This window comes from Odontesthes bonariensis, chromosome 18, assembly GCF_027942865.1.
Source record: "Odontesthes bonariensis isolate fOdoBon6 chromosome 18, fOdoBon6.hap1, whole genome shotgun sequence".
NCBI lineage: Eukaryota > Metazoa > Chordata > Actinopteri > Atheriniformes > Atherinopsidae > Odontesthes > Odontesthes bonariensis.
The window spans coordinates 13931909-13955611 of NC_134523.1; the positions used below are offsets into that span (position 1 = coordinate 13931909).

At 41.0% G+C, this 23703-nt stretch overlaps 3 protein-coding genes across 3 annotated transcripts; 2 read left to right on the forward strand and 1 right to left on the reverse strand.

Annotated features, from left to right (window-relative positions):
• Window positions 1–69: 69 nt before the first annotated feature.
• stk3 (serine/threonine kinase 3 (STE20 homolog, yeast)) lies at window positions 70–7793 on the reverse strand. Its single transcript, XM_075449655.1, has 11 exons — window positions 7618–7793; window positions 6297–6377; window positions 6021–6149; window positions 5702–5816; window positions 5230–5394; window positions 4785–4952; window positions 4530–4667; window positions 4246–4371; window positions 3959–4160; window positions 2600–2793; window positions 70–2459 (listed from the first exon to the last, which is right to left on the reverse strand). The coding sequence occupies exons 1-11, from the start codon at window positions 7638–7640 to the stop codon at window positions 2301–2303; spliced, it is 1500 nt and encodes a 499-aa protein (XP_075305770.1). The 5' UTR covers window positions 7641–7793; the 3' UTR covers window positions 70–2300.
• Window positions 7794–8012: 219 nt separating this feature from the next.
• Window positions 8013–9378, forward strand: polr2k (RNA polymerase II, I and III subunit K). Its single transcript, XM_075449684.1, has 4 exons — window positions 8013–8114; window positions 8342–8408; window positions 8956–9048; window positions 9155–9378. Exons 2-4 carry the CDS (start codon window positions 8348–8350, stop codon window positions 9175–9177), a joined length of 177 nt encoding a protein of 58 aa, XP_075305799.1. The 5' UTR covers window positions 8013–8114; window positions 8342–8347; the 3' UTR covers window positions 9178–9378.
• Window positions 9379–10928: 1550 nt separating this feature from the next.
• spag1a (sperm associated antigen 1a) lies at window positions 10929–23585 on the forward strand. The gene is made up of 8 exons (XM_075450397.1): window positions 10929–11367; window positions 12347–12446; window positions 13919–14071; window positions 16003–16160; window positions 19148–19289; window positions 19945–20071; window positions 20168–20305; window positions 20474–23585. Exons 1-8 carry the CDS (start codon window positions 11025–11027, stop codon window positions 20477–20479), a joined length of 1167 nt encoding a protein of 388 aa, XP_075306512.1. The 5' UTR covers window positions 10929–11024; the 3' UTR covers window positions 20480–23585.
• Window positions 23586–23703: the final 118 nt, after the last annotated feature.

Below are 23703 nucleotides of genomic sequence, written 5' to 3' on the forward strand. Positions count from 1 at the left end.
GAGCTGAACAGCTCAAAGTCCAAGTCTCCTTTTATAGGGTCAAAGATAAGATAATGAGCCAGTTCTGGTTAACTATAAGGAAATTTATTTCTTACAGGTTTTTAAAAACTTTAGAAAGTATTACAAACAAAATATAATAAATTAAGTGGTTTAAACATAAATGCTTACATTCCACTCACTATATAGCAGAAATAATTAAGGGAAAAAAAGAGGACAAGAATCCTATGGAGACACAACAAAATGGGATTTCAGAACTGTACACTTTATGGCCAATCTTTAGCATTCTCCTAACTAGACTTCTTAAATTGTACAGTATTAAAAGTAAAGTCAAAACAATGCGTCCTCCAACTTAACAGACCTGTTCCTGATGCAGTTAATACAGCAGCGTTCCACTACAAAGCGAACATGCATAATCTAAAGACGGAGATCACCGCGTCTGTTTGGCCAAGGAAAAAAGTAACAACAGCCACAGGAGCAACCAGATCTCAACCACTGTGACAAAAACCAAAAAAGCAAAGCATTAAATAAATAAAGGGTGAATGCTTGGAAGTGGTCAGCACAGTGCAAACTAAATGTATAAATTAGTCTATTGTAATTTCTGTTGAAGTTCTGGTTCATGTCGAGCACAAGAAGAATAAAAAGATGTCACACACGTACGCACAGAACAAACAACAAAAGAAGCTGCTTGATTACATATTGAAATCTGGATCAGCTCAGATCAACCTCATTGAACTCATTAAGACAGGATTCATTCACTAAAAACTAATCGATGCAGAAACGGTGAAAAATTAAATAACAGTCAGTATCAATGTCAGGAATTCTGTTATTGAAAAATAAAACAATCTACATTTTTGCACTGCTCCATCTACCATCCAGGTAAGACATTTTTGGATCTCCAGATCACAACCCACAAGATGCAGTTCGTCGTCTCTCTTTCACTGACAGCTTCCCACTAAATGTTGAGAAATACAAGGTTCTCTCGTGCATTATTGCTAAAAACGTACACATAAGCTGCAGTGAACGGGATGAAAAGACGCTGCTTCCGCAGTAAGGAATAATCAGTGTGGCCAAAGCAGGTCACTTGAGCAATCCGTCTCTCTTCGACGCGTTTGAACTGCAGCATCATAACTGGTAATACTATGGTTCGGGACCGGCTAATTTGCAGAGCTCTAACTTGTTCCACTGCTTTATGTACAGGTCGTCACTTAAAGAAGAAACGCTTTATAAAGTCAGTAGAAGTTCAGTTATAATGTGAAAAAAAAAAAAAAAGTCAAACAGTGTCGAAGAATGATTAAGAAGTTTTTTTACTATTTGGAAGCAAAGATCTCTGCAATCCCTTTTAAATGAAATCCTCTCAGAAGCTCTCATCTTAAATGCATGAAGCTCCCGCAGCAACGTGGGTTAAGAGGCACAAAGATACACAGTGTCCGTCACCGCAGACAGTGGAATGGCTGTGAAAGAGTTCAAACATTATACTTGGAGTGGGTTGAGTTTAAAAAGAAAAAAACTAAACAAAACACATAATAAAGACAGATGAGGCACGTTTTAAATTCATGATTTAAAACATGATTTCGGTTCGGTGACAAACATCTGCGGCTTCGCTCAGAGATGGATTCGAACATCCAAGAACTTGGCTCTTTTGTTACATTGCATGTTTTTAAAACTAGATTTCAGATATTTTAAGGCATTCTCAGCTTCCTCATCAGCATAATTCTGATTGTCTTTGGTCATGGATGAACCTCCACAGCTTTAGATGAAGGTATTTCCAAACTAGGCTCTATTTTGTATTTACACTGGAATTAAAAAGTCTGAGGGAAAAAAAAAAGAAGAAAAAAAAGAAAGATTGTGTCTTTGACTCCGCTGCCTCTGCTGGAGGGCAGATTCCCTTAAGTATTGATGCTCATTCTTCGAGGGCGCACTGCTTTGATATGACTAATGTGTCACTGTGAAAAAAAAGAGAAAATCCTTTTTGTGACTTTTGCACATCTAATGGCCTTAAGTTGCTTCTCGTTTTAGCCACATTTCTGAGCAGCGTTAATGAGAAAACAGCTTTACAGGAAATGTAGGGGAAATGAAACATGTTAACACACAGAGGTCGATCAGTGGGATTTCCAGGACTCAAATGGGTGTCACCCAGCAAGAAAGCATCTAACTTCATTCAAAGGACAGTTAGTCAGATAAGTAGAGTCCATCAAACGGGAACAACGTGGTCCTCGTCACTCCTCCGAGTCACCTGGACAAAAGTTTGGTGCTTGGCTTTGGAAAACCTGGACCAGGGGAGGAGGCGACTGCAGCGGCACTCAGAAGTTCTGTTGTCGTCTCTTCTTAGCATCCATTGCATCCAGGATGGGCTGCCTTTTGGCAGTGTAGCGCTGCCTGAGCTCCTCAATCTCCCGCTCCATCATGGGATCTAAGGCACTCAGGCGCAACTGCAGCTCCTCAAAATCCAGATTCTTCAACTGGGTGGCGACACAGAAATATAAAGAAAGACGACAAATGGAAAGACATGAGTCACACTGAACATGTGCTTTTCTTCAAATCATCAAGCTCTGGTCTGTGTTAAGTTTTCACTTTGAATCACACCACTTCAGACACTCACAAAGTCAAAGTCTCCGTCCTGAGGAACCTTCCAGTTATCAGGGAAGACGTTTTTAGACTGGATGTGGTAGCCAGGCTGCTCCTGCGGCTGGTTGTGGTTGTAGTTCTCCTGCTGCTGGGCTGCCTTGTTGGAATCCTGCTTGTCAAAGTAATCCATGAATGATGGACGTAAGGGCTGCTGGGGGGTGGCGTGCCCTGTGAATGATCGAAAAGCTCTAATTTCATGTCATTTGGATCACAAAGTATTTCCCTTATCCGCAAAACTGATATTGCAAGACTGCCTCCACTACACATTTAATTTGTTAACTTTTATTTTGTTCTGCAAAGAGCAAAAGTATGTAATATTATTTGTTACAGTTCGCCACACACAGCATCTTTCACATTCAGGTGTGTGTTCTCATTCTTGGAACGTATTCCCGCGAGACTTCCTTTGTCCCTGCACACACAGTGTTGCGAACGAGCTCTCTGCTGGTCGGGGTTAGACACTGCATACTGATCGGTAACACAATATTTTACACTCCATAACCAGTCTCCTACCTAATCAGAAAACACCCAGACTATTTTCACCACACCACACACTATCAACCCACTGATGGCTCTGTATGCCACATTTTCAACTTGTGAGAGTCTTTGCCCTTATGAGGCAAATATATCGAGCACACGAACACACACTGGATACCACAGTATTCAAAAGGTCCCATATGTCCCTTTTCAGCAGATTAATAAGCATCACATGGCCATTCTTGAAGTCTTAAAAGTATACCTCTTAGGTTATGTTGCTGGTCAATGACTCTTGCCCCAGTGGCAAAAATAGACGGAACAAAAGCGACTATAAGCTACAGTTGCAACAGTTTGTTTTGTACTGGGTCCTTAAACTTGGCCCTACTGTGGTAAAGACAGCGGTCATATTGGACAAAGAACTTCTTTACAGCGGGGCGGGGGAGGAAGAAACTGATCAGAGGGAACGTTTGTTGCGTCAGCCGTCACAAGCAGTGCTTTTAGGTACATGTACTTGTGTTTCTTCCTCTTTGTGGTGAACTCGTTCAAGCCAACCTTTCAATTAAAGCAGGGCATCGTCACCCAAGGGTGAAATGATGTTTTCTTGCAGCAGGACTGCACATAACAGCTTCTGCGTATGTCCGAGTTCCCTTACTGGGAGAACACCACAAGACACAAGTTGCCTTTAGCCTGTGTGTCCACAGATTTGGTTCTAATTATCAATGATCGATTTCCCTCCTCTGTCAGTTTCAAAATAAAAACAGTGAGTCTTGGTGAAAACATGAGGTTATATAATTACACCAAACAGCAGTTAAAGCTGCCCCCTGCATTCTCCATGCAAACAAACTTAATTTATGCTCACTTCTCATCGATCCTTGGTCCTCCTCCTCTTCTTCATCATCACTATTGATGACCATGGTGCCCAGGTCGGACTCGAGCATGGTGTTGCCGTGCTCGATCATGGTCTGAGCCCCGTCGCTCATAGTGCTGGTGGCCCGCATGGTCCCGGCCCCCTCTGAGCCAGACTTCACCATTGTGTGAGAATCCACCTCCGTCTCCTCCTCCTATGCGACACAAAAGATATAAACATCTAGCGGTCTGTTGGATTCTTTTACTAGAACTTCACTGTTAACATTTCAGCACACATACAGAGTTGTCGTCTTCCTCCTCCAGCTCTCTCTGCTGCTCCTGCTGCCTCTTGGCTTTCATCTCCATGGCTTCAGTTATCAGGTCTCTCAGGATTGTAACTGGCTTGGCTTGGCTGATGAACGGATGCTGGACATTCACAATAGGAAAACAAAGTATGCACTAAATTGCACTTATTCTCAACACAGTAAGAAGCATTTATTTGGATTTTCTCTGCTTAACACATTTCAAATAGATGTTTATAGTTGTGTGTTTGAGTGTGTGGTCATTTTTGTTCTTCCTCCAACCTGCAGCAGCTGCGTGGCGGTTGCTCTCTGTTCGGGGTTCTTCACCAAACACTTTTTTACAAAGTCTGTGAATTCATCTGACCAAAGCTCTGGCTTCCTGAACGTAGGAGGAGGGTTGGTGGGGATCATAAAGATAGCCTGGAGGGACATAGTGAGTTTGCAACGAACAAGGAGGATTAATAAAAAGAACCAATTTTGTTGAACCCAACCATATGTTCGAAACCCCATTACATCAAAAAGCACATTGACACTCACTCTCATTGGGTGGATGTCAGCGTACGGAGGTTTGCCCTCTGCCATCTCTATGGAGGTGATACCCAGGGACCAAATGTCTGCTACACAGTTGTAGCCGATCTCCTGGATCACTTCTGGTGCCATCCAGAACGGAGTACCAATCACAGTGTTCCTCTTTGCCATGGTGTCCTTCAGAAGGAAAATACATGCTGGTGTAATCATTAAAATGCCTTAAATCACTACTTAACAGCCAACAAAGTCCCATTATTCAAATCCACATTTGGTACTCAAAATTAAACAAAAGCTTTAATCTCCACTGTCACTAAGCCTGTGTTTATTCTCTGAGTGGATGCTAGACAAAAAGGGAAATGCTTTTGTAGCACAAGAAAACATTTAACAAAAGCTTATTCCTTTAATAAGCACATGTTGCTCAGTCCATTGCTGCCAACATCTTTTGGTAACTCACCGTTAACTGTCCGGCAACTCCAAAGTCCGCCAGTTTGGCGTGACCCTCAGTGTTGAGAAGAATGTTGCCAGCCTTAATGTCACGATGGATCTTCCTCATGAAGTGAAGGTATTCGAGTCCCTTCAATGTTGACTTTAGGATGGTGGCAATCTCATCTTCTGTCAGCTGAGATGTAAGAAAAAAAAAAGTAAATTATAACATGAGTCTAGAGTTGCTCAAAGAGATGGTCCGTCTTCTTCTTCTTCTTTTGTGTACTGGAGCGGAGCGCCAACGTCAGTTTGAGTCTAGCTGAGCATTTACATGCAGAGTAATCTGACTCTTAACCACATAATTTGAGTGTTTTAGTCCAGGTTTGAGAAGCTCAATTTAGTGTGATTTCATTGCAGTAACATGTTAACATGTTTGTTAAAAGTCTGTGTTAAAATCAGACTAATTTGTTTTTTTTCCCCTAGCGTCACGTAAATGCACACACCGTCTTATTGCGCAGTCTGATGATGTCAGAAACAGAGCCTGCTCCGCAGTACTCCATGACAATCCACAGGTCTGTGTTCTTGAAGTAGCTGCCATAGTATTTCACTACATAAGGACTGTGAGTGGGAGGAGACACAAAACAGATTTGTTCTCAGAAGCAAAGAAAAGTTTCAGTTTGAAAAATAAGAGCAGAAGTGAGAAATCCACCCCCAAGAGGAGAGCCGATGAGGCGTTTACTCAGTATACAAACTAACTGCTCTTTGAACAACACGGCTGTTTTGATGTTCACATAAAGATACAGAGCTGCTCTGTCTTCCCACCTGTCACACTGCTGCATGATGGAGATCTCCTTGATGATTTCCTGTAGATCAGACTCCACAGGTACCTGCTTGATGGCCACCACCTGTCCCGACTCCTTATGAATGGCTTTAAAGACGCTGCCATAAGAGCTAAACACACATAAAAGTTAAAGTCACAATATTCCCAGAGTGCATTTTATGACTAACAGTAGTAACAAACTGATGCATTTCACAACAGTCAGCAGTGAAAATGGAAGTTGGTTAAACTGAAGGAAAAAAAAAAAAAAAACAACTCACCCTTCGCCGAGTTTTTCAAGAACATCAAACACTTCCTCTGGCTGTTTGGTCAAACTGTCTTCGCTCAGCTTTTTCAGCTTACTGCAAAAATTGAACAAACCAATTTAACTGTAAATGCAGAGATCACAATTTTTTGACACAATTTCAGATTAATCCTATGCATACTAAAAAATAAGAATGCCACAGCCAGATGGGAATTGAGCTTAAGGGGGAGGGTCAAAAGTCTCCGCTGTAAAGAAAAAGGTGTGCGCTGGTTTCAAAATGCATGAGAAAAAGAGAGCATCTCTGCAAAATGGAATGTGGCCAGCATCCAGTTTTTGTTATTGTTGGTCAAATCTGATTATTGTACATCCGTAAATATTATCAATTAAAACATGTAATGAAAACAAATCGTAACACAGTACGATGGGAGGACCTGCAATGAAAACTGATGTGCTTTCTGGAAACAAGAAGAATTAGGCTAAATGACCAACTGAGAAAAAAAATTTACCCAAACACAACTACGTGGAGGTGATTTTAGTCTTTTTTAATTATGACCCTGTGTAATTAGTTGTAATATGAAACTAATTTGTAATTGTGTATTGACATCATGGGGTGTGTGATAAGCTATTAGACAAAATAGTTATTTTGTCAGAATAGAAATACTTTACACCTTAAATGTGGGTAAACTTGATCAGTGATGTAATTTATAGACTTATAGGTTGAAACATTTCGTTGTAAACTTTATGATAAATGACTATACATCAGATCTGGGATTTGGTTAGAAACTGAAACACTTGAACAAGTTGTATTCACTCTAATCTCATAAATAAGTGAGATATAGTAATAAAAAATATAATTTCTTACTACAAACTGCCAAATAGTTGGATTTACCATTATTTTTGCAATATGTAGCCCATCTCCTTCTCTGGCTAAAACATTCTTGGGAGTCAAATTAACTTCTACAATGGTTTCTTAAAAAGAAAATCGGTGACCACATGGTTCCAATTCCGACCAAGATGAGTGACTAAACGGTGACCAGTGATTCAGGTTTAATTTTGAGAGGTTAGACTGTTTCTATCAGCATCTTATCTAAATAACGAAAGTGAAAAACCTCCGGAACGACGTTAACACCGACAACTACTCGTCAATGAAACAGCCCAGGACATCATCAAAGGTGTTAACATAAGAGTTTGTGATCAAAACCTCTCTCAGAGGGGAAGTTTCTGAGCTAACCAAAATAGCTTAGCATAAGCTCACTGGGCGACAGCTGAGCTACCGCCTACGTTAGCTTTTTAGCTAGCTAGTTAAGAGGTTTCAAAGAAGTCAAATATAGACGAACCTTTTGGGCGCCGTCGGTTCCATGATGTACTACCCCAAAAATGAAAACACAACCAATTAAACAGGAGTTAGGGCGGGTTTTATCACCAAAAGTCAAGATGTGAACATTATCGGTAGAGTCGTTGTTGTCAAAAACTAGTGGAGGGCCAGCTGAAGGGGTGTTCGTCAGATGATGGACACTTTTCGCGGTTGCAACTGCACCACAGCGCCCCCCATTGAGACGGAGCGTGAAACAACAATATCAATAATCAAGTCCATACAAACCTAAAAATCACGAATAACCTGCAACAATTAAATCAACAAGACAGGCAAATAAATATTATCGCTTATATGTTGACAGTATTGTAACTGTGTGGTAAAAACTTTGCAGGAGTTTCATCTGGCCAATCAGAAACCGCCTTACTGTGAGGTAGAGGGAAGTTGTGCGCATGTGCAGACAGGAAGCCGTGTGGAATATGAAAAGAGGAGTAAACAGCTAACAGCTATCGCAGTTAAACGGTGAGATGTTTTATAAATATCCTTTCCCGATAATTATTTTATTATTTTATTCATATTGCCTCTGTTGTACAGCTTTACCCACATTTAGTAAACACCTTTGTTGTTCACTGCACGAGCCAATTGTGTTGGTTTAGTCCAGTCCTGGTGGCAGCACCATGCTGTTTCTGTTAGCATGCTCTAATGACATAAATGAGATGGGATGTTTTCATCTTCTGTACATTTTGTAGGATACAATGGATGCACAGAAAGATGTACAGCCGCCCAAGCAGCAGCCTATGATCTACATATGTGGAGGTATATTCATGTGTTACCAATTACTTTTGCCAAGCCTGCTCAGAGGCAGCTTTAAATACTCATCTTTTCTTTTTCACCGAATACATTATTAATGCTTTAGTACAACTTATCCATTAGAATAACTATTCTTGTTGATTGTCGTCCATTGTCGTTTCATGTGTTGTGTATTTGTTTTTTTTGTTTGACACAAAACACAATAAACATTTGATCACAAAAAAAAGAATAACTATTCTTAAATCTATTTAATACAGCAAAGAAAATTGAGTCATGCTTTATTTATTATATTGTTTAACTTAAACTTTTAGCAGCAGGCTTATGTACTCTTTAAGGTTGCACAGTTAAGTTTTATACTACTAGAATCGTTAAGGATGTACAAATGGCCATTAGAGTTGCAACATTACAGGTTTTTATGACTGAATGAAACTGACTTCTAAAATTGAGTAAAGATACTGTATAGCCAACTGTTACCGCAGTTATTTTTTGATGTGCACTGTCCTGCTCAGGCCAAACTGAATTATGTGACACAAATATTTGTCTTTTCTTGCAGAATGTCACACTGAAAATGAAATTAAGGCCCGTGATCCTATCAGATGTAGAGAGTGTGGCTACAGGATCATGTACAAGAAGAGAACAAAGAGATGTATCCTTTTTTTAAATCTCTGTTTGTGTTGTTGTTTTTATCTTGTCATAATTCAAAGATATGAGAGCTACAAAGCCTGTACCTTTCCTTGACTCTTTGACTACAGTGGTTGTTTTTGATGCCCGATGAAGAGGAGGAGAGAAGCAGAGTTGACTTTAGTTATCATTTACTATTTTTGTAGTGTTTGACCATGTAAATAAATAGACATTGAGGCCTGGCTTCAGATTTCCCTTTGTCATTTTCATGTCAACAGAAGTGTGATTTTGTTTTTTTTAAAGGCTGTTTCATCAAAGTTTTGGTTTATTAAAACATTTGTTCAATACACGTTGACTGTTTTGACATTTCTGTAATCACTTCTTTTTTTCAATGTCTTATTTAAAAAAAAAAAAAACATTTCTAGATGACTATAGGAATATAACTTTATCAGTCCTTGTACATTTTACTGCATGCACTCTTTTAGAAACTTCAAGATGGTACTGGTCCAGTTTTTCATTGGTTAAAGTTTCAACATTTGTCTTGTTAGCACTGAATTAATCAAGTCCAGGAGATATTGATATATAAATAAACAAGTGACGAGATGTACTTCAGTTTTCCCGTTGGGAATTTTATCTTGTGTTCAAATGGTACCAGCATAATTACATCATTTCCATGTACATGACAAGTCTAGAAACCGACACAGATGCATAATTCTACCTGTTTCACATAATGTACAATTATTCGTAACGTGATGCATCCTAAAGAAAATTACATTTTGAAAGAATTAAACTATGTGATGCTACACATCCCTGATACCCCGACAGACGGTTGCCTTAGAAACGTATTGAGCGTCATCGCCAATATTGCCCAGAAAACTGCCACTCTCTCCCGACGGAGATTCCTGCGGGTAATTTGTGCTTCGATATCGACTGGTCTTTCAAGAAAGGGACACGCCATGTCTGTGAGACTACCTCCTTTAATCTGAAGGTTAATTTGAAGAGGAAAAACTCAGGGTTGCTGAAACCAAACCTGCCAGCGAGCAGGTTAGCTTCACGGACTGTGTTACCGTAGCAACCGAAAACTTCCCGTCACCTACCTCTGAGTTTTTACTAAATCCGCTTTCTGAAATAGCCCCCTGGTGAGAGATTTGTAGATATTTATGGAAGATTTGGGCTTTTTTTTTTTTGGGGGGGGGGGGGGGGTCAAAGTCTATGCTGTTGTCAGTCTGTAACTTATGCTGTAAACTGCTGGCTGTGGCTACAGTCTTTAAAACGGCATCTTCTCATCGATAAAGCAATTAGGGATTTATTTAATCTACTTTTCTGAATAAAAAATGTGGAACAATTCCTTCATATAACAAGCCAAAATGGCTGAAGTATTCATTACCATTACTGGCATGTTTTTCACCCAATAAAATAGGTGACCCCAGATCTCTTAATTTAAATATAACGCAGCCAACATTATTTTCTGTGCTGTGACGTGTGACATGTGCTGTTGGAGTTAAAAGGGAATTAAATGTGTTGAATAATGGCCTGTCATATGCTTTAATGTTTGAGAGATTGAAAAGAGCGACAACGAAAAAAAAAAAAAAAAAGAAATTTCACCAGATACATAATAATACATTAACACAAAAATAATATGCCAGTCTTAATCAAATGCACTATTATTAGACTAATTCAGGCCTGGATGTATTTAAACGATGCATTCAAATATGCCTTGAAATATGCTAATTGAGTTATTTCGCATTTCTTTCTTCATTGTCGTTTCACTACAGTCCTCTGCTTTGAAGTACTGAGGTTTTCCCATCACTCGTGTCCACTGCAGCAGCGGCCCAGCATCGGTGTGACACTTCCCCCTCAGTGACATCACCTCTGACGCCTCAAACTAGAGGCGTGTCCAGCAGAAATCCCCCAGCCAGGAACAGATGTAGCCGCAGCTCTGAGAGAAGGCAAGGCCAGAAAGGAAGACTAGTTTGAGCGCACTGCAGAGGGAGTGCAGCTATGGGCAACGCACAGGAGAAGCCCCCGGGCAGCGGAGGAGGGGCGGCAAGATCGGACCAAACGAGGACAGGGGGAGGAAGTAGCGGCGGAAAACCCAAGAATCCCAGAGCTCCGGAGAGGGGGATGATGGCCAACGGCTCTCCGAGAGAAAACAGTCCTGCTGGTAGACAACAGGAGCAGAGCAGCCCCGCAGTGGACACGAGTTACCTGGATGCTCCTGCTGGGGCTCTGCCTCCTCACCTGGCCCGGTTCAAGAATGAAGGGAACCACCTCTTTAAACACGGCCAGTTTGGAGACGCCTTGGAGAAGTATACCAAGGCTATTGATGGATGTTCTGAGGCAGGTGGGGGAGATGTGAACACTTTGTGCAGTCTGATATAATCCAAAAGTTAACATGTTTTCCCTTTAGATCTATTTAAGTTTCCTCTGACGTCTCTTGTTCATACTGTACTGTTTATGGCTAATCTTGAAAACCAGCCTGTGATAGTGTCACTAGTGGCAGAGACAGAAAAGCTCCTTGTAGCTGCGTGCTTGCCTTTTTACGGGTATCGCATATGAGTGGACTCACAGTGTCCATAATCCACAGTATCCCATGCTAATCATGTTTGCATTATGTCACTGCTTGCCTTGCTGTTTACGTGAGTAGCATACAACCCGTTCTTACTACTCAGCATTCAAACAGAATAAGAGTGTTGGCCACCAGTTTTAAATGTAGCATCCAGAGTCTATGGCTGAGGCATGAGGCCTTACAGGTGACTTGTGAATGCAGAGGACTGCTGGCACAAGAGGAGGAGGTCATGTGTATGTGGCCTTTTAGGTAAGACTGCAGATCTCAGCCAACTTTTACTCTCCGTAATTGGCGAGTGCGCCCCCCCCCCAGCAGTTTAGAGGGATATAAAATGATTACGCTTACTATCATGGCTGAGTTAACGGATACTTAGATGAAAGCTCTGACAACACCATATTATGCTGTGCAGGACTGCTGTTAGTTATGAAGCTGCAGCGGGAGACGCACAAGACAAAGAGGGAAATGACTCAGCCAAAGGGACTGTTAACACATCAGTTTATCCTTCTGCTATTTACCCCTTCAGCGTTTCTGGACAGTTGAAATTGTGCTGCTTGGGTTGTATGTACATCTCTCCTACAAGCCCCAGGTTATGCCCACAAAGTCCAGCATCATCAGCATTGTTACTAGTGGGGGGAGAAGAAGTTACTATGCAGTGCTAGCCTTGTTTTAGACTTGTTTCTGAGATCAAAGACAACACGAGTGTTCTTTCAGAGCCTGGTCCAGCAGATCAGTGTCTATGCTTGTTCCTTTGCAGGCATTGATAGTCCAGAAGACCTGTGTATCCTCTACTCCAACAGAGCTGCCTGTTACCTGAAGGATGGAAACAGCAACGACTGCATAGACGACTGCACCAAGTATGTGACATCTGTCAGCTTTGTCTGTTTATCAACACGTTTTTTTGAATATATTTGTTTCTATTAAAGGATAAGACCGTTTTTTTGACATTGGGCCCTTGATTTCACATTATAACATGATGTTCTACTCACCCCTGCTTGTTGTTGGTCATTTGGAGCTGTTCCGAAGATATTCGCGAGGCGTCTGGCTGCTCTCTTGAGATATTCGGCCATGAAACGGTTTCCTATGGGCAAGCTTATACAGGCACAAACTATGCTGTTTATAATTTATTAATTACTCTACACTAGCACTGATAACGTGGAGGTGCGTCGCTTACTTAAAAAAAATCCGGGTTACTAATTTTGAATTTTAGCCGAATGAATAAATAGGCAGCAGGTCTGTGGGCTGTCTGTGGCAGTAGCACGACGAGGACGTCAGTAACACCCACTTTACGACAAAAAAATCTAAATTACAGTAACCCGGATTTTTTTAAGTAAGCGACGCACCTCCACGTTATCAGTGCTAATGTACAGTAATTAATAAATTATAAACAGCATAGTTTGTGCCTGTATAAGCTTGCCCATAGGAAACCGTTTCATGGCCGAATATCTCAAGAGAGCAGCCAGACGCCTCTCGAATATCTTCGGAACAGCTCCAAATGTTCAACAACAAGCAGGGGTGAGTAGAACATCATGTTATAATGTGAAATCAAGGGCCCAATGTCAAAAAAACGGTCTTATCCTTTAAAGGAGGACTCCACACACACCAACGCACTGCAGTCATATAATTAGTCTCTCTATTCTGTGTATGTCTATATTACACACAGTCCAACCTGACGGCAAATGCTGAGGCAATATATTACATTTTACCTAAACTTTGACGTGCAAAATTGATGGATTTCCCTTTTAAGAAGGCATTTCCTAGAAAGAAAGCAATGCACCTTGATGTATTTTTCCATTATTCTCCTAACATGCTTTCTGAAATAGTCCAAGGTTCAGTCCATCACTGGTTTGTTTTATTCAGTCAGATTCTCTGTTTTTTATGATTACTTTAAGTTTATTGTTACGTATCTACCTTGAGTGTGATATAGCAGGTTTGCACTCAGTTTTTTATTTGAGCTCATCAGTTAGACCAGCTAATCTTTACGATTTAAATAAATATGATATTTCGATAGCAGAAAAAATGTGTCACTGTTCCAAGGACTGTTATTTTATCTTGTGATAAAGATGCTTGCGTTGTAATTTGCCTTGAGTTTTCTTAGTCTGACACCCAGCACACAGATAAACAATCACATAGTTTGTGCTGTAGTTTTGGATGCAAAAACCTATTGTTTTAGTTTAGTTGCTGGGTTAGGAGGATGCAGCAGTCTTTTGGTTAAATACTCTTTGTGAACTTATTTGTGGACCTGTTCATGAATGGAAAGCTACAGACCAGTTACACCTGTGACACAGTGTGGAGTTGTAAAGCCTGATCCTCTCTCTGATCCTCTTAGGGCTTTGGAGCTGCAGCCCTACTCCTTGAAGCCCCTGCTGCGCAGGGCAATGGCTTATGAGTCACTTGAGCGCTACAGAAAGGCCTACGTGGATTATAAGACAGTGCTGCAGATCGACACCAGTGTACAGGCGGCTCATGACAGCGTCCACAGGTCAGCCGAACAGCAAATCAAAACACTGGAAACTACGGAGTCAGATGGAAGTCTCAGGGCCAGAATGAATTGAAAAGGGTTCTTGTGTTCACTTCTGTATCGGATCATCGCAGCAGGAACAAAATACAAAAACAAGATGCTACCTATCCTTCAAACAATAGCTGCATTTACGTGAACCACTTTTAATCAGATCGGAGTACATATGCCTTATGTAAACACCTCAGTCAGATCAGATGGCTCCGATCCAGTTCAATCAGAAGGAATCAGATCCAGAATTTAAAATTTGACCTTCGGTAATCTTAATAACAGGAAATGTTACCATGAATGCACTCAATCTCATTGCCTCATACTTAAACCACATGGAGGTCAGGTTAGGTAATGAGTTCCTGAGAGAAAAATGCTTGCAGCAGAACTTAACTGGTCTGTGACACACTTTTTTTGTTGGAGACCTTTGAAGAGACAAAGACAGCTGAACATCTTGACTAAATATTTTTACAATGCTCCGTTCCTGAACAGTTCATTTATTGAGGTAAATTCTGTGCTTCATCCACAGGCTCCAGAAACGGGGCACAGAGGGAATTGAGCTGTAAAAGCACACATTGTTCTCACCTCTTGTTTATAGAAAGCAGGAGAAGAGAACCAATCAGATCGAAGAGATACTTGTCCCCTTATAGACCTAATGTGCCATCAAAGACATAGAGTGAACCTCTTCTTTTTAATTAGCCAAACACTGAAGATGCTGATTTAACGCTCCTTCTGAAACCAGCCAGTGCTGGTCAGCACCTCAGAGAGAGGCAATCACTATTTAGATGGACACGAGTGATCCAGCAATCCATATGCTTTCACTCTCATCCTCGAGGTTCCTTCTCTTCTCTCTCAGCGTTGCATTTCTTTATTGTGCATGTTAAGGGTCAGAAAAGTTACAAAGCCAAAATTCACACCAAAGAGAGGTCAACCTCCCCTCAGAGGAAATTTTTTTCTTAACCGCTTGAAAAGCCTTGTTCGTTGTTTTCTTTATTGACATTGCAGTGTAACACATCTGCGCAATTTCTGGCTTGTGGCTGGTGTAGAACCAAGCATGTATTACTCAAACAAATAAAAGACAGCCGTCTTGCCCTCCACTGTTTAGGGCAATTAGCCGATCAATCAGTAGATTCTGCCTTTCAGGAGGGGGCGGGGCTTAGAGATACCAGATCAGGAACGGAGCGTTTTAGACAGAAGGCGAGAGTGCCAATGTGCTGAATGAAAGTGAGCATTTGAGTGAGTGAGTGTGAATGGCTATTTGTCTCGTTTGTGTCTGTGTGGTCCTGTGATGGACTGGCGATACATGTGGGTTGTAGCCCGCCTTTCGCCCACTGGCAGCACGGATAGGCTAAGCCCCCCCCCGTGGCCCTAAACTGGATTAAGCGGGTATGAAAAATGGATGGATGGATGGATGGATGGATAGTTAAAACTAAATGACCTAAATTCATCTTTTAAAACACTCACTTAGCTCTGGTCCACCATCACAAGAGTTTTCACTTCTGGATGATTAGACCTTTGCCCTGTAATGCTCGAGTGCGTACAAAACCACTTTATCTTCAGGCTTTCTGGAACAACTATGTAGTAACGGTATCAGTAGCATTCCTGGTTTTCTTACTTCATCAGATCAGAATGTCCACTGTGAGGAACATCTGCTCACATCTGATTTAATCCGCGGTTGGTTTGGGCGCTCTTTCAGAGACAAAACGCTGTGCTTTTACTGATCTTACCTTTGAGAGACGATGAGAGTGAAGATGTCCCTTTTTTGTTTCTTGGGAATTTTGTTCACCTACACCTTCCTCTAAGATACACTTACCATCATCGTGGAAAACAGAAAACCTGCAATGGACCCAGCATCAGTCTCGCTAATGTAACACTTGTGCTGTTCTACTCTCCTCGTCTTCTGACAGGATCACGAAGATGCTGATCGAGCAGGACGGGCTTGAGTGGAGGGAGAAGCTGCCAGAGATTCCCCTCGTCCCTTTCTCTGTCCAGCAGCAACACAGAGAGAAACCCATCACCATCGAGCAGGCACAGGTGCGAGCTGCCAGGGCCGTACAAGAGGAAGGTGAGTGATGTCACTTCCTCTTAGGTTTAGGGGCAGTTTTGACTTTGTATAAAGTTAGGGTGTTAAAGCCCTTATTTCCCCTCCCTGAAACCAAGGCAGCATCCACATAGGATGCATACTAAAGACACAGGCAACATTTTCAAATATGTTGTGAACAAATAACACTAACTGAGCGGTGATGAAATTCACACAGCGCTTTAAAAAGAAGCCTTCGAATGATGGGATCTGAAGGCAGCGTTCAGTTGGAATCGGTGTGTAAATGCTGAACAGTACTGAAAGCTGACAGCGTGTGTGTCTGTCTGTAGTTTGTGTATGTGTGGGTGGACTATCAATAATGCAGAGGGAAGCCGATCCACGAAGACTATAGTGCTGCTGTAATGGAACAATCCAGGTCAGGTTTCCTCTTGGCTCAGACTACTCACAAAGCCCAGATGACCTCACATGGAGCCTGAATGCAAATATATTTAAATTCGGAAAGTTTGGGGTGATGGCTACAAAAGCACTCGTATAAATGAACAAATTGCTCTATTTGCATTTATCACATAACAGATCTTAAGCTGATAAGGCACCTAGCTTATACAGTTAATGAGAACAGCATGTACGACAACACGTCTCAGAATAGCTGCTGCTGTTGCTGGGGAAACAGATGGAAAGTGATTTAACTTCGCAGCCTTTACCACAGCCGGCTTAAGGGTACATTTTGCGATAATATGTTTTGCTTTACTAAGCAGTGATTTAGTTTGTTGCCAGGGTGGAAAATTCTCCCTCTTTCTCCACATGTATGTAACTACTAAGAACAGACAGCAAAAAAATAAATGACTATTTCAACAATACAAGTTTCATTATAACAATGATATTATATTCCGGACCTCTTAGCAGATATTGATATTTCTCTGTATGTGATTCATTTCCCACCTCTAATCATTACAATAACACAGTCACAAGCCTCTGTAACAATTAAAAGCAGCTAGATAGAGAATCATCTAAACGCCATCTATTATAGTTCTAGTGGAATTAGTCTACTTTTTTGATAAACTGGACATAAATACGTGTGTAGATTTGTTCTGCATATTTTTTTGTGTGCTTATAGCTGAAGTACTAAATAACTGTACAACTGAATTTGGAGACTTTTCCTCAAATTTCAACTCGAAAAGATAAACTGGGGCTCTTTGTTTCTTGTTCTTTCAGAATAACAGGGTCATCAGTACACTAATTTAACAGCTTGTCCCCTCACTAACAGTGTGAATGCGTGTGAATTTATTGCTTCGTGCTCGCTGATGTTTCGAGCATAAAACCAACCTAACGTGGCAAGTAGTGCCGCTCAAGGGCCTCCAGGACCAGTCTGAGTCGAGGAAGATTGCTGTTTGGAAAAGGCTTGGGTTATCGATACGTCTATGAACAAACCGTACCAAAAACTGTCTTTTCCTGGGTTTTGGGGTTTGAAATTCTAGTATTGTGGCAATCTTACTAAATAAAACAAGAGTTAACTCTGAGTCTCTCAAATATTCAGTTTATTGAACCCCTGAAAAACAAATGGAAATTACACTACACCTACCTAAGCAGTGTTGACTCCCCAAACACAGAAAATGGAAAAAGATATCCTTCTGTATCCCTCCGCTGATTTGCAAGCATGAGAATCTGCAAATTAGGCTAACTCTTGCTTGCAGATCAGCAGAGGGATACAGAAGGACTTTGATATGTTTCTGCCTTGTAGTTTATTTTGTCCACCATTTACTAAGAGATGTCAGTTAAGGGGATTTGTGCAAGTGAATACATCAGGATGAAGAACAAGAAAACTTTGCCTGGAACAGGAGTCGGGGGCGAGGTTTAAGATCCACAAACGGGGTAATCGGAAGTAAATCACACTTGCGACATCTTCACAAATGCAACATATTGGTTCAAGAGATGTAGGAAATGGATGGAGTCGGCCCAGAAGGAGAAGCTGATTAGAAGCTAAAGCTTATTTACTCGCAGTCGGCTGATGTAAGCATCACTGAAAATATGTGAGGAGATCTAAAATATGTTATTTTAAGTCACCGAAAAATATCTCGGTGATCTGCAGCAGGGTGTTAAAATATTAATGTAGAATGTGTAGTTTGTATACACTATCTGTGTTCCTGTTCCCCTGTAGCCATTAAAAAGCAGCCCTCTCTCTGTATTTTCTATTGTTTTGGTACCTAAAATTCATTTTTGTACCACCTTTTCTGTTTTAAAAAAACACCTTTTTAAGGGTTTCCTCATGTCTGTAACATGCAGCCTAGATTATGTTTGATGAATTATTCTTGAAATGTACATCACATTCTCTTTAAAGACTCTCTGAGTGTTTTGTCTTATTGACAGAGGTCTCAGCGAGAGAGGAAGGAATTTTCAGGAAAGCGTTGATTAAAAATCTAATCAGACCCCCTCGGTACTGCCGCCCTAATGTGTTTTGGGACTCATTTTAAACAAACATTTCCCCTCATCCTGAACTCAACAAAGTGAAAAGATGCTTAAAGACATGTTTGGATTCAGTCATACACACGAGTTCAGATTTGAACTCTCAGACTCTTTGCGGTCAATAACATGTTCGATCTTGACATTCTGTGGAGCTACTGATCAGGAACAGTGGTCAGTCATGTTTGGAATCAAATTTTTGTTATTTCATAAACAAAAGATAGTCTGTGTGTGTATCCATGAGCCTGCGGATGTTTTAAAGTGCCTCTGCGCATGCGTTTTCCACAAGTCATTATATGTGGCAGCTTTCTCAGCACAGCAAGGCAGCAAACTAAAGAGGAGTTGACTCATCTCCTTTGGTCTGATGCTTTTACTGATCAGCCCGGAAACAGTCAGCTGAACTGCTGGCAGAGGCTTGAAATACTGCTCCTGATGAGTGTAGAAAGAAATAACAAATGAACTCAGAGTCGATCTAATTGTTCATTAAATGAAGCTCCCTCTTAAGTGTATTGATTGATGGGTTAGTCGTTTGTTGTTGTTTTTTTTGTCATCAGCCAGAAGAAAAGAAGCCCACTTCACTTTACTCAAACATGAGGGCAATGATCTGGTGAAGAAAGGCCTCTTCCAGGAGGCTCTGGAGAAATACAGTGAATGTGTCGCCATTAAACCCGATGAATGCGCTCTTTACACAAACAGGTATAAATGAAAACCACACGCTGAGATTGCGCGATGGCTGAAACAGTGACACATAACACTGTGTGCGCACACATGATAGTTTAATTCAGATGTGAAGAAATAGTACTTTATTGTCAAAAATAGCTCTGCCTCAAAACCAGATAGAGATTTATCCCCCCAGCAATTTTTAATCCAGCATCTGATTGGAAGTTGCACACTCACATGTGCAGGGACAGATTGGAGGACTTGTAGGAAATCTCTTTCAGTGATGCTATAATAGGACAAACAGTAGAGGGCATCATATGATCACATGGGATCAAATCCACTTTGTTAGATCACATACGTATGTTTGTAGCTACAATATTTTTACAATATCTTCTGAAGATTGCAATGCTCAACAAGAACTGAACAAAACTTACATGTAACGTTTGTTGTATGACTTATTCTGAAATAGAAGTGCTTTGTTACACCCGACTTGTTTGTTTGCACCGGTCCCTGCAAATCTCCTTATTGATAAGTCTATTTAGGTCAGTTCTGCCGTTACACTAAAATGATTTCAGCTCTGCCCCAGCACTCAGCGGTTTATGTGGGAGTGGTTTTAAGATCTGTTTTGCTGCCTTAAAACAAGGCACTTCAGTTGATTTGTACTTGAAGTGACAAGTTTTCTCCCCTCCAGAGCTATTTGTCTCCTGAAACTGAATCGCTTTGCAGAGGCCAAACAGGACTGTGACTCTGCGCTGCAGCTGGATCCAGCAAACAAGAAAGCCTTCTACAGACGAGCATTAGCTTTTAAAGCTTTACAGGTGCCCAACGCTTCCCCGTCGCATTTGTTGAACTGGACTGATTTGTACGTTTACTCACTGATATTGATTTTCTGCGCCCCTATGATCACATCCCAGGATTACCTGTCAGCCAGCAGTGACTTACAGGAAGTTCTCCAGCTCGACCCTAATGTACGAGAGGCCGAGCAGGAACTTGAGGAGGTGACGGGCTTGCTGAGGCAGAGCCTGATGGACAACGCTGCACACACGCCGAGGGTAAGAGGACAAAAGTTCTTCATCACACACTTGCTCCAGCTGCACCCTTTACCGCAGGCTGGTGTTGATGCTTGTAGTTTTAAGTCACTTCGCATTATGTCTCATTTCAAGTAAGTTAAAAGAACAAACAAAATCACAAAGTAGCTAACTTTTGATCACTTCCTCCAGGTGTGATGGCTCCTTGTGGAGCGCAGATGGAGAAAGGTGTGCACACATACAGTAGCATGCGGAAGTTTGGGCACCTCTCCTCAAAAGTTCTGTTTCTGTGAGTTGGTTAAGTTGGTAGAGTTAAAACTGATCTCCAAGCGGAATAAAATTAAAGGTGAAACTTTTCCTACAATGTTTTAACCAAACCTCAAGAGATTTGAGCTTTTCAATCTTAAAGCATTTTACCAAGGTCTAAAACCTTAATTAGCTCGTTAGACTTGAGGAAAGGCCACATGTGACAAATTTAATAGCTTAATCATTTATCAGAATCCTCAAACATTTCCCTGAAAGTCAGCAGAGAGAATTCTAAAAAACTAAAACAGCTGAAGCCCACAAAGCAGGAGTGGGTTATTAGATGAAAAGCAAAGTGGTTTTAAGTAGCTCTGTCCTCAGTTTGTAATGTAACAGAAAAGGAAGTTAGGAATGAGGGAGGTCATGCTGAGGTCCGGAAAACCAAGTAAACTTTCAAAGAAAACTGCTTGTAGGATTTAGAGATAAAAATGTCAGGGCAAATCAACATCCCTGTGTGACAGCAAAGACCTTTAGGAAGATGCAGCTGACTGTGACAGCCCTGCACGAATACAATTCAGCATCGGGAGTTTGCAAATTTAACGTCTAAACCAGCCAGATGCAGTTCCAGGCAGCGTGATCATGCTCTGGGCTCATGTTTCAGCCTAGGGAACATTTCACTTGTATGGGGAAGAATGGTTCAAATTGAATACCAGCAAAACGGGCAAGCAAACATCACATTAATAGGATAATGATCCTAAACACACCTCGCACCTGAAAATCTACCCGAAGGAGTGCAAGCTGAAGGCTTTGCCTCACAGTCCTCTGACCTAAACATTACCAAAAATCTGTGGATATACCTCAAAAGAGCAAAATGTGAAAGTCAGCCCAAGAACCAAACCAGAAGCTATCTGCAGGAAGAGAATGGCAAAGTCTGCCAAACAAGAGCTAAAAGACTCAGCTGCTCTGAAAAAGTGTGAACAAGCTGCAGTTCCAGTAGTGACCATGGCTGGTGTCCACACATTTTCTTTAAACCTTCTTTCTTTTCTGTCATTTGGAATCTATTTAACATGGAAATACTAATTCATTTAATTCAAAAGATGACTTAATAGCTTGTGGATTCAGTTAATTTCTTACGCCTTGAACTATTCACAGTTACAGAAAGTTTCACCAAACTTTTGCGTGCCACTGTACCGCCCTGTAAGCGGGACTTTTACACCCGTCAGCTGTGTAAAAATGGACATGACAGATGCGGAGTCCTGAGACGAGCTCCGAGGATGAGCAGCTTTTCAGCTCTGCTCCATTTGCAGTGTGTGCAAACCAAACTACAACTCCTGAGTACACAACCTTACATAACGGGAAGCTTTATTTGACAGGCTAATGTCAAGGTACTTTTGACCTGCTTGCACTATTAATCATTCCCATTATGATGTAATGTACTGTAAATATAATTCCATGGGACAGGCTACAGAGCGCTGTCGTGAGTTGAAGTGAAAACGACACAGAAGTACAGCGTGTGTAACGTGTGCCTTATTGAGATTTCTACCACAGATAGAATGAAACATGCCAAGATTTAAGGTTTTACTTTGATTTGTTTTTAAGATGCTTGACTCCAAAGTGGTTCCCTGAGCTCAGAATAAAATGACTTCCAGAAACGGATTGAACTCGAATGCATTGTGTGTTGAAGTGGCAGGTTACGTGTGGCACAGACATATTTTAGTAAAAAAAGGTTCAAATGTCACCGCTTACATGTATTATCATGACTGAGACTACACTATATTATACACCATACCAGCTACTTTCAAGCAGAAAATCCCTGCAGAATTCGGAGGAGTTTTAGATAGTGACCGAATGATTCACTGGCTAGACTCTGTAATTTTTGTGGTTTTAGATAGATTAGCTAATGCTGCTGAATTTAGGGTTACCGGTTACTCAACCAGGCACCGTAAGACTTAATGTCGCTCTCAGGTTCAGTCATTGGTGTCATCTAGAGGATTGTGTGTCTACGGTTTTTACATTAAAGCAGACATCCCCTTCTTTGTGCCCTCTCAGCTGTAATAATTAACCTGATAAAGGTCCTTTATGATAACTCATTTGCTGTCAGCATCCTACTGGAAAAAAATTGGAATGAAGAAAACAATTGAAATAGTGTGGCTGGTGCTGTTTTCACCTCGTGCGTCTGCCTGTGACACCTTGTTTTGAGAAAGTGCTACAGTTGTGAAGCCGGAAAGCAAGGCTGTTTTTAATCATTTTTCACATGTTTAAATGTGTGTGAACAAGAGCAAAACATTTGCAAGATGCATTCATAAAAGGCATCGAAATAAAGGCTGAGCTCATATTAGGCGTCTGATGCGGGAGTGAGTTCCTGTGTAATAAGGCCGTGATGTCCACTGAGTAAACCAACAGGTGTTGTCGCTGGTAGGACCCTCTTTGAAAATGCTTTTTAAAAAATTTTTTTATGTTGATGTTATCCAGCTTTTATATAATCCAGAACATGACAGGACTGATTGAGAACCTCGGCTAAAATCCTGTAACTTTTTGCTACAGAGATTTACAAGGCAAAAGCAGCACCAGCCACGATTTCACCTTTGTGATAGTCAGCATCTCGGTGTGCACAGATTCTGCTTATTCAACCACAACTTTACAATTTAGGTGTTGAAAAAAGTAAGTGGGTATGCGTGTTTTCACTCCATTAAAGCTTCTCGTCTTTGAACAGACTGTGACCGGCTATTTTTTTCCCACCAATGGTACCAGTAATATGTAAAGACTGAGATCTGCAGCTTCATGTAAGCAATTTAACTGACACAAAAAGCTTCTGAAACGTCTCTCGTCGACCCCTCAGCAGGACAGAAAATGTACATCTTTGTATAGCACAATGTGCCACAATCTTTACTTTTCTGAAGTATTTATTTTCTCCTCTCATCTAAATGAACAAACCTAATATGAAGCTCAACTCTTTCCGGCAATGTTTGTATTGTTTCATGGAATGTAAAAGCATGTACTGTATGTAAATAGACTGAATGCAGGTGTAAATAAACTACAACATGAATGCTTTATCGTGCCTTTTATTTTTATGGCTATACAGATGTTTTTTGTTATGACACATCTCAATATTACTTAGAACACCCCGCAACAATTAATCAACCAGTAGCTCCTCAGAGCAGCCTGACTTAAATACCAAA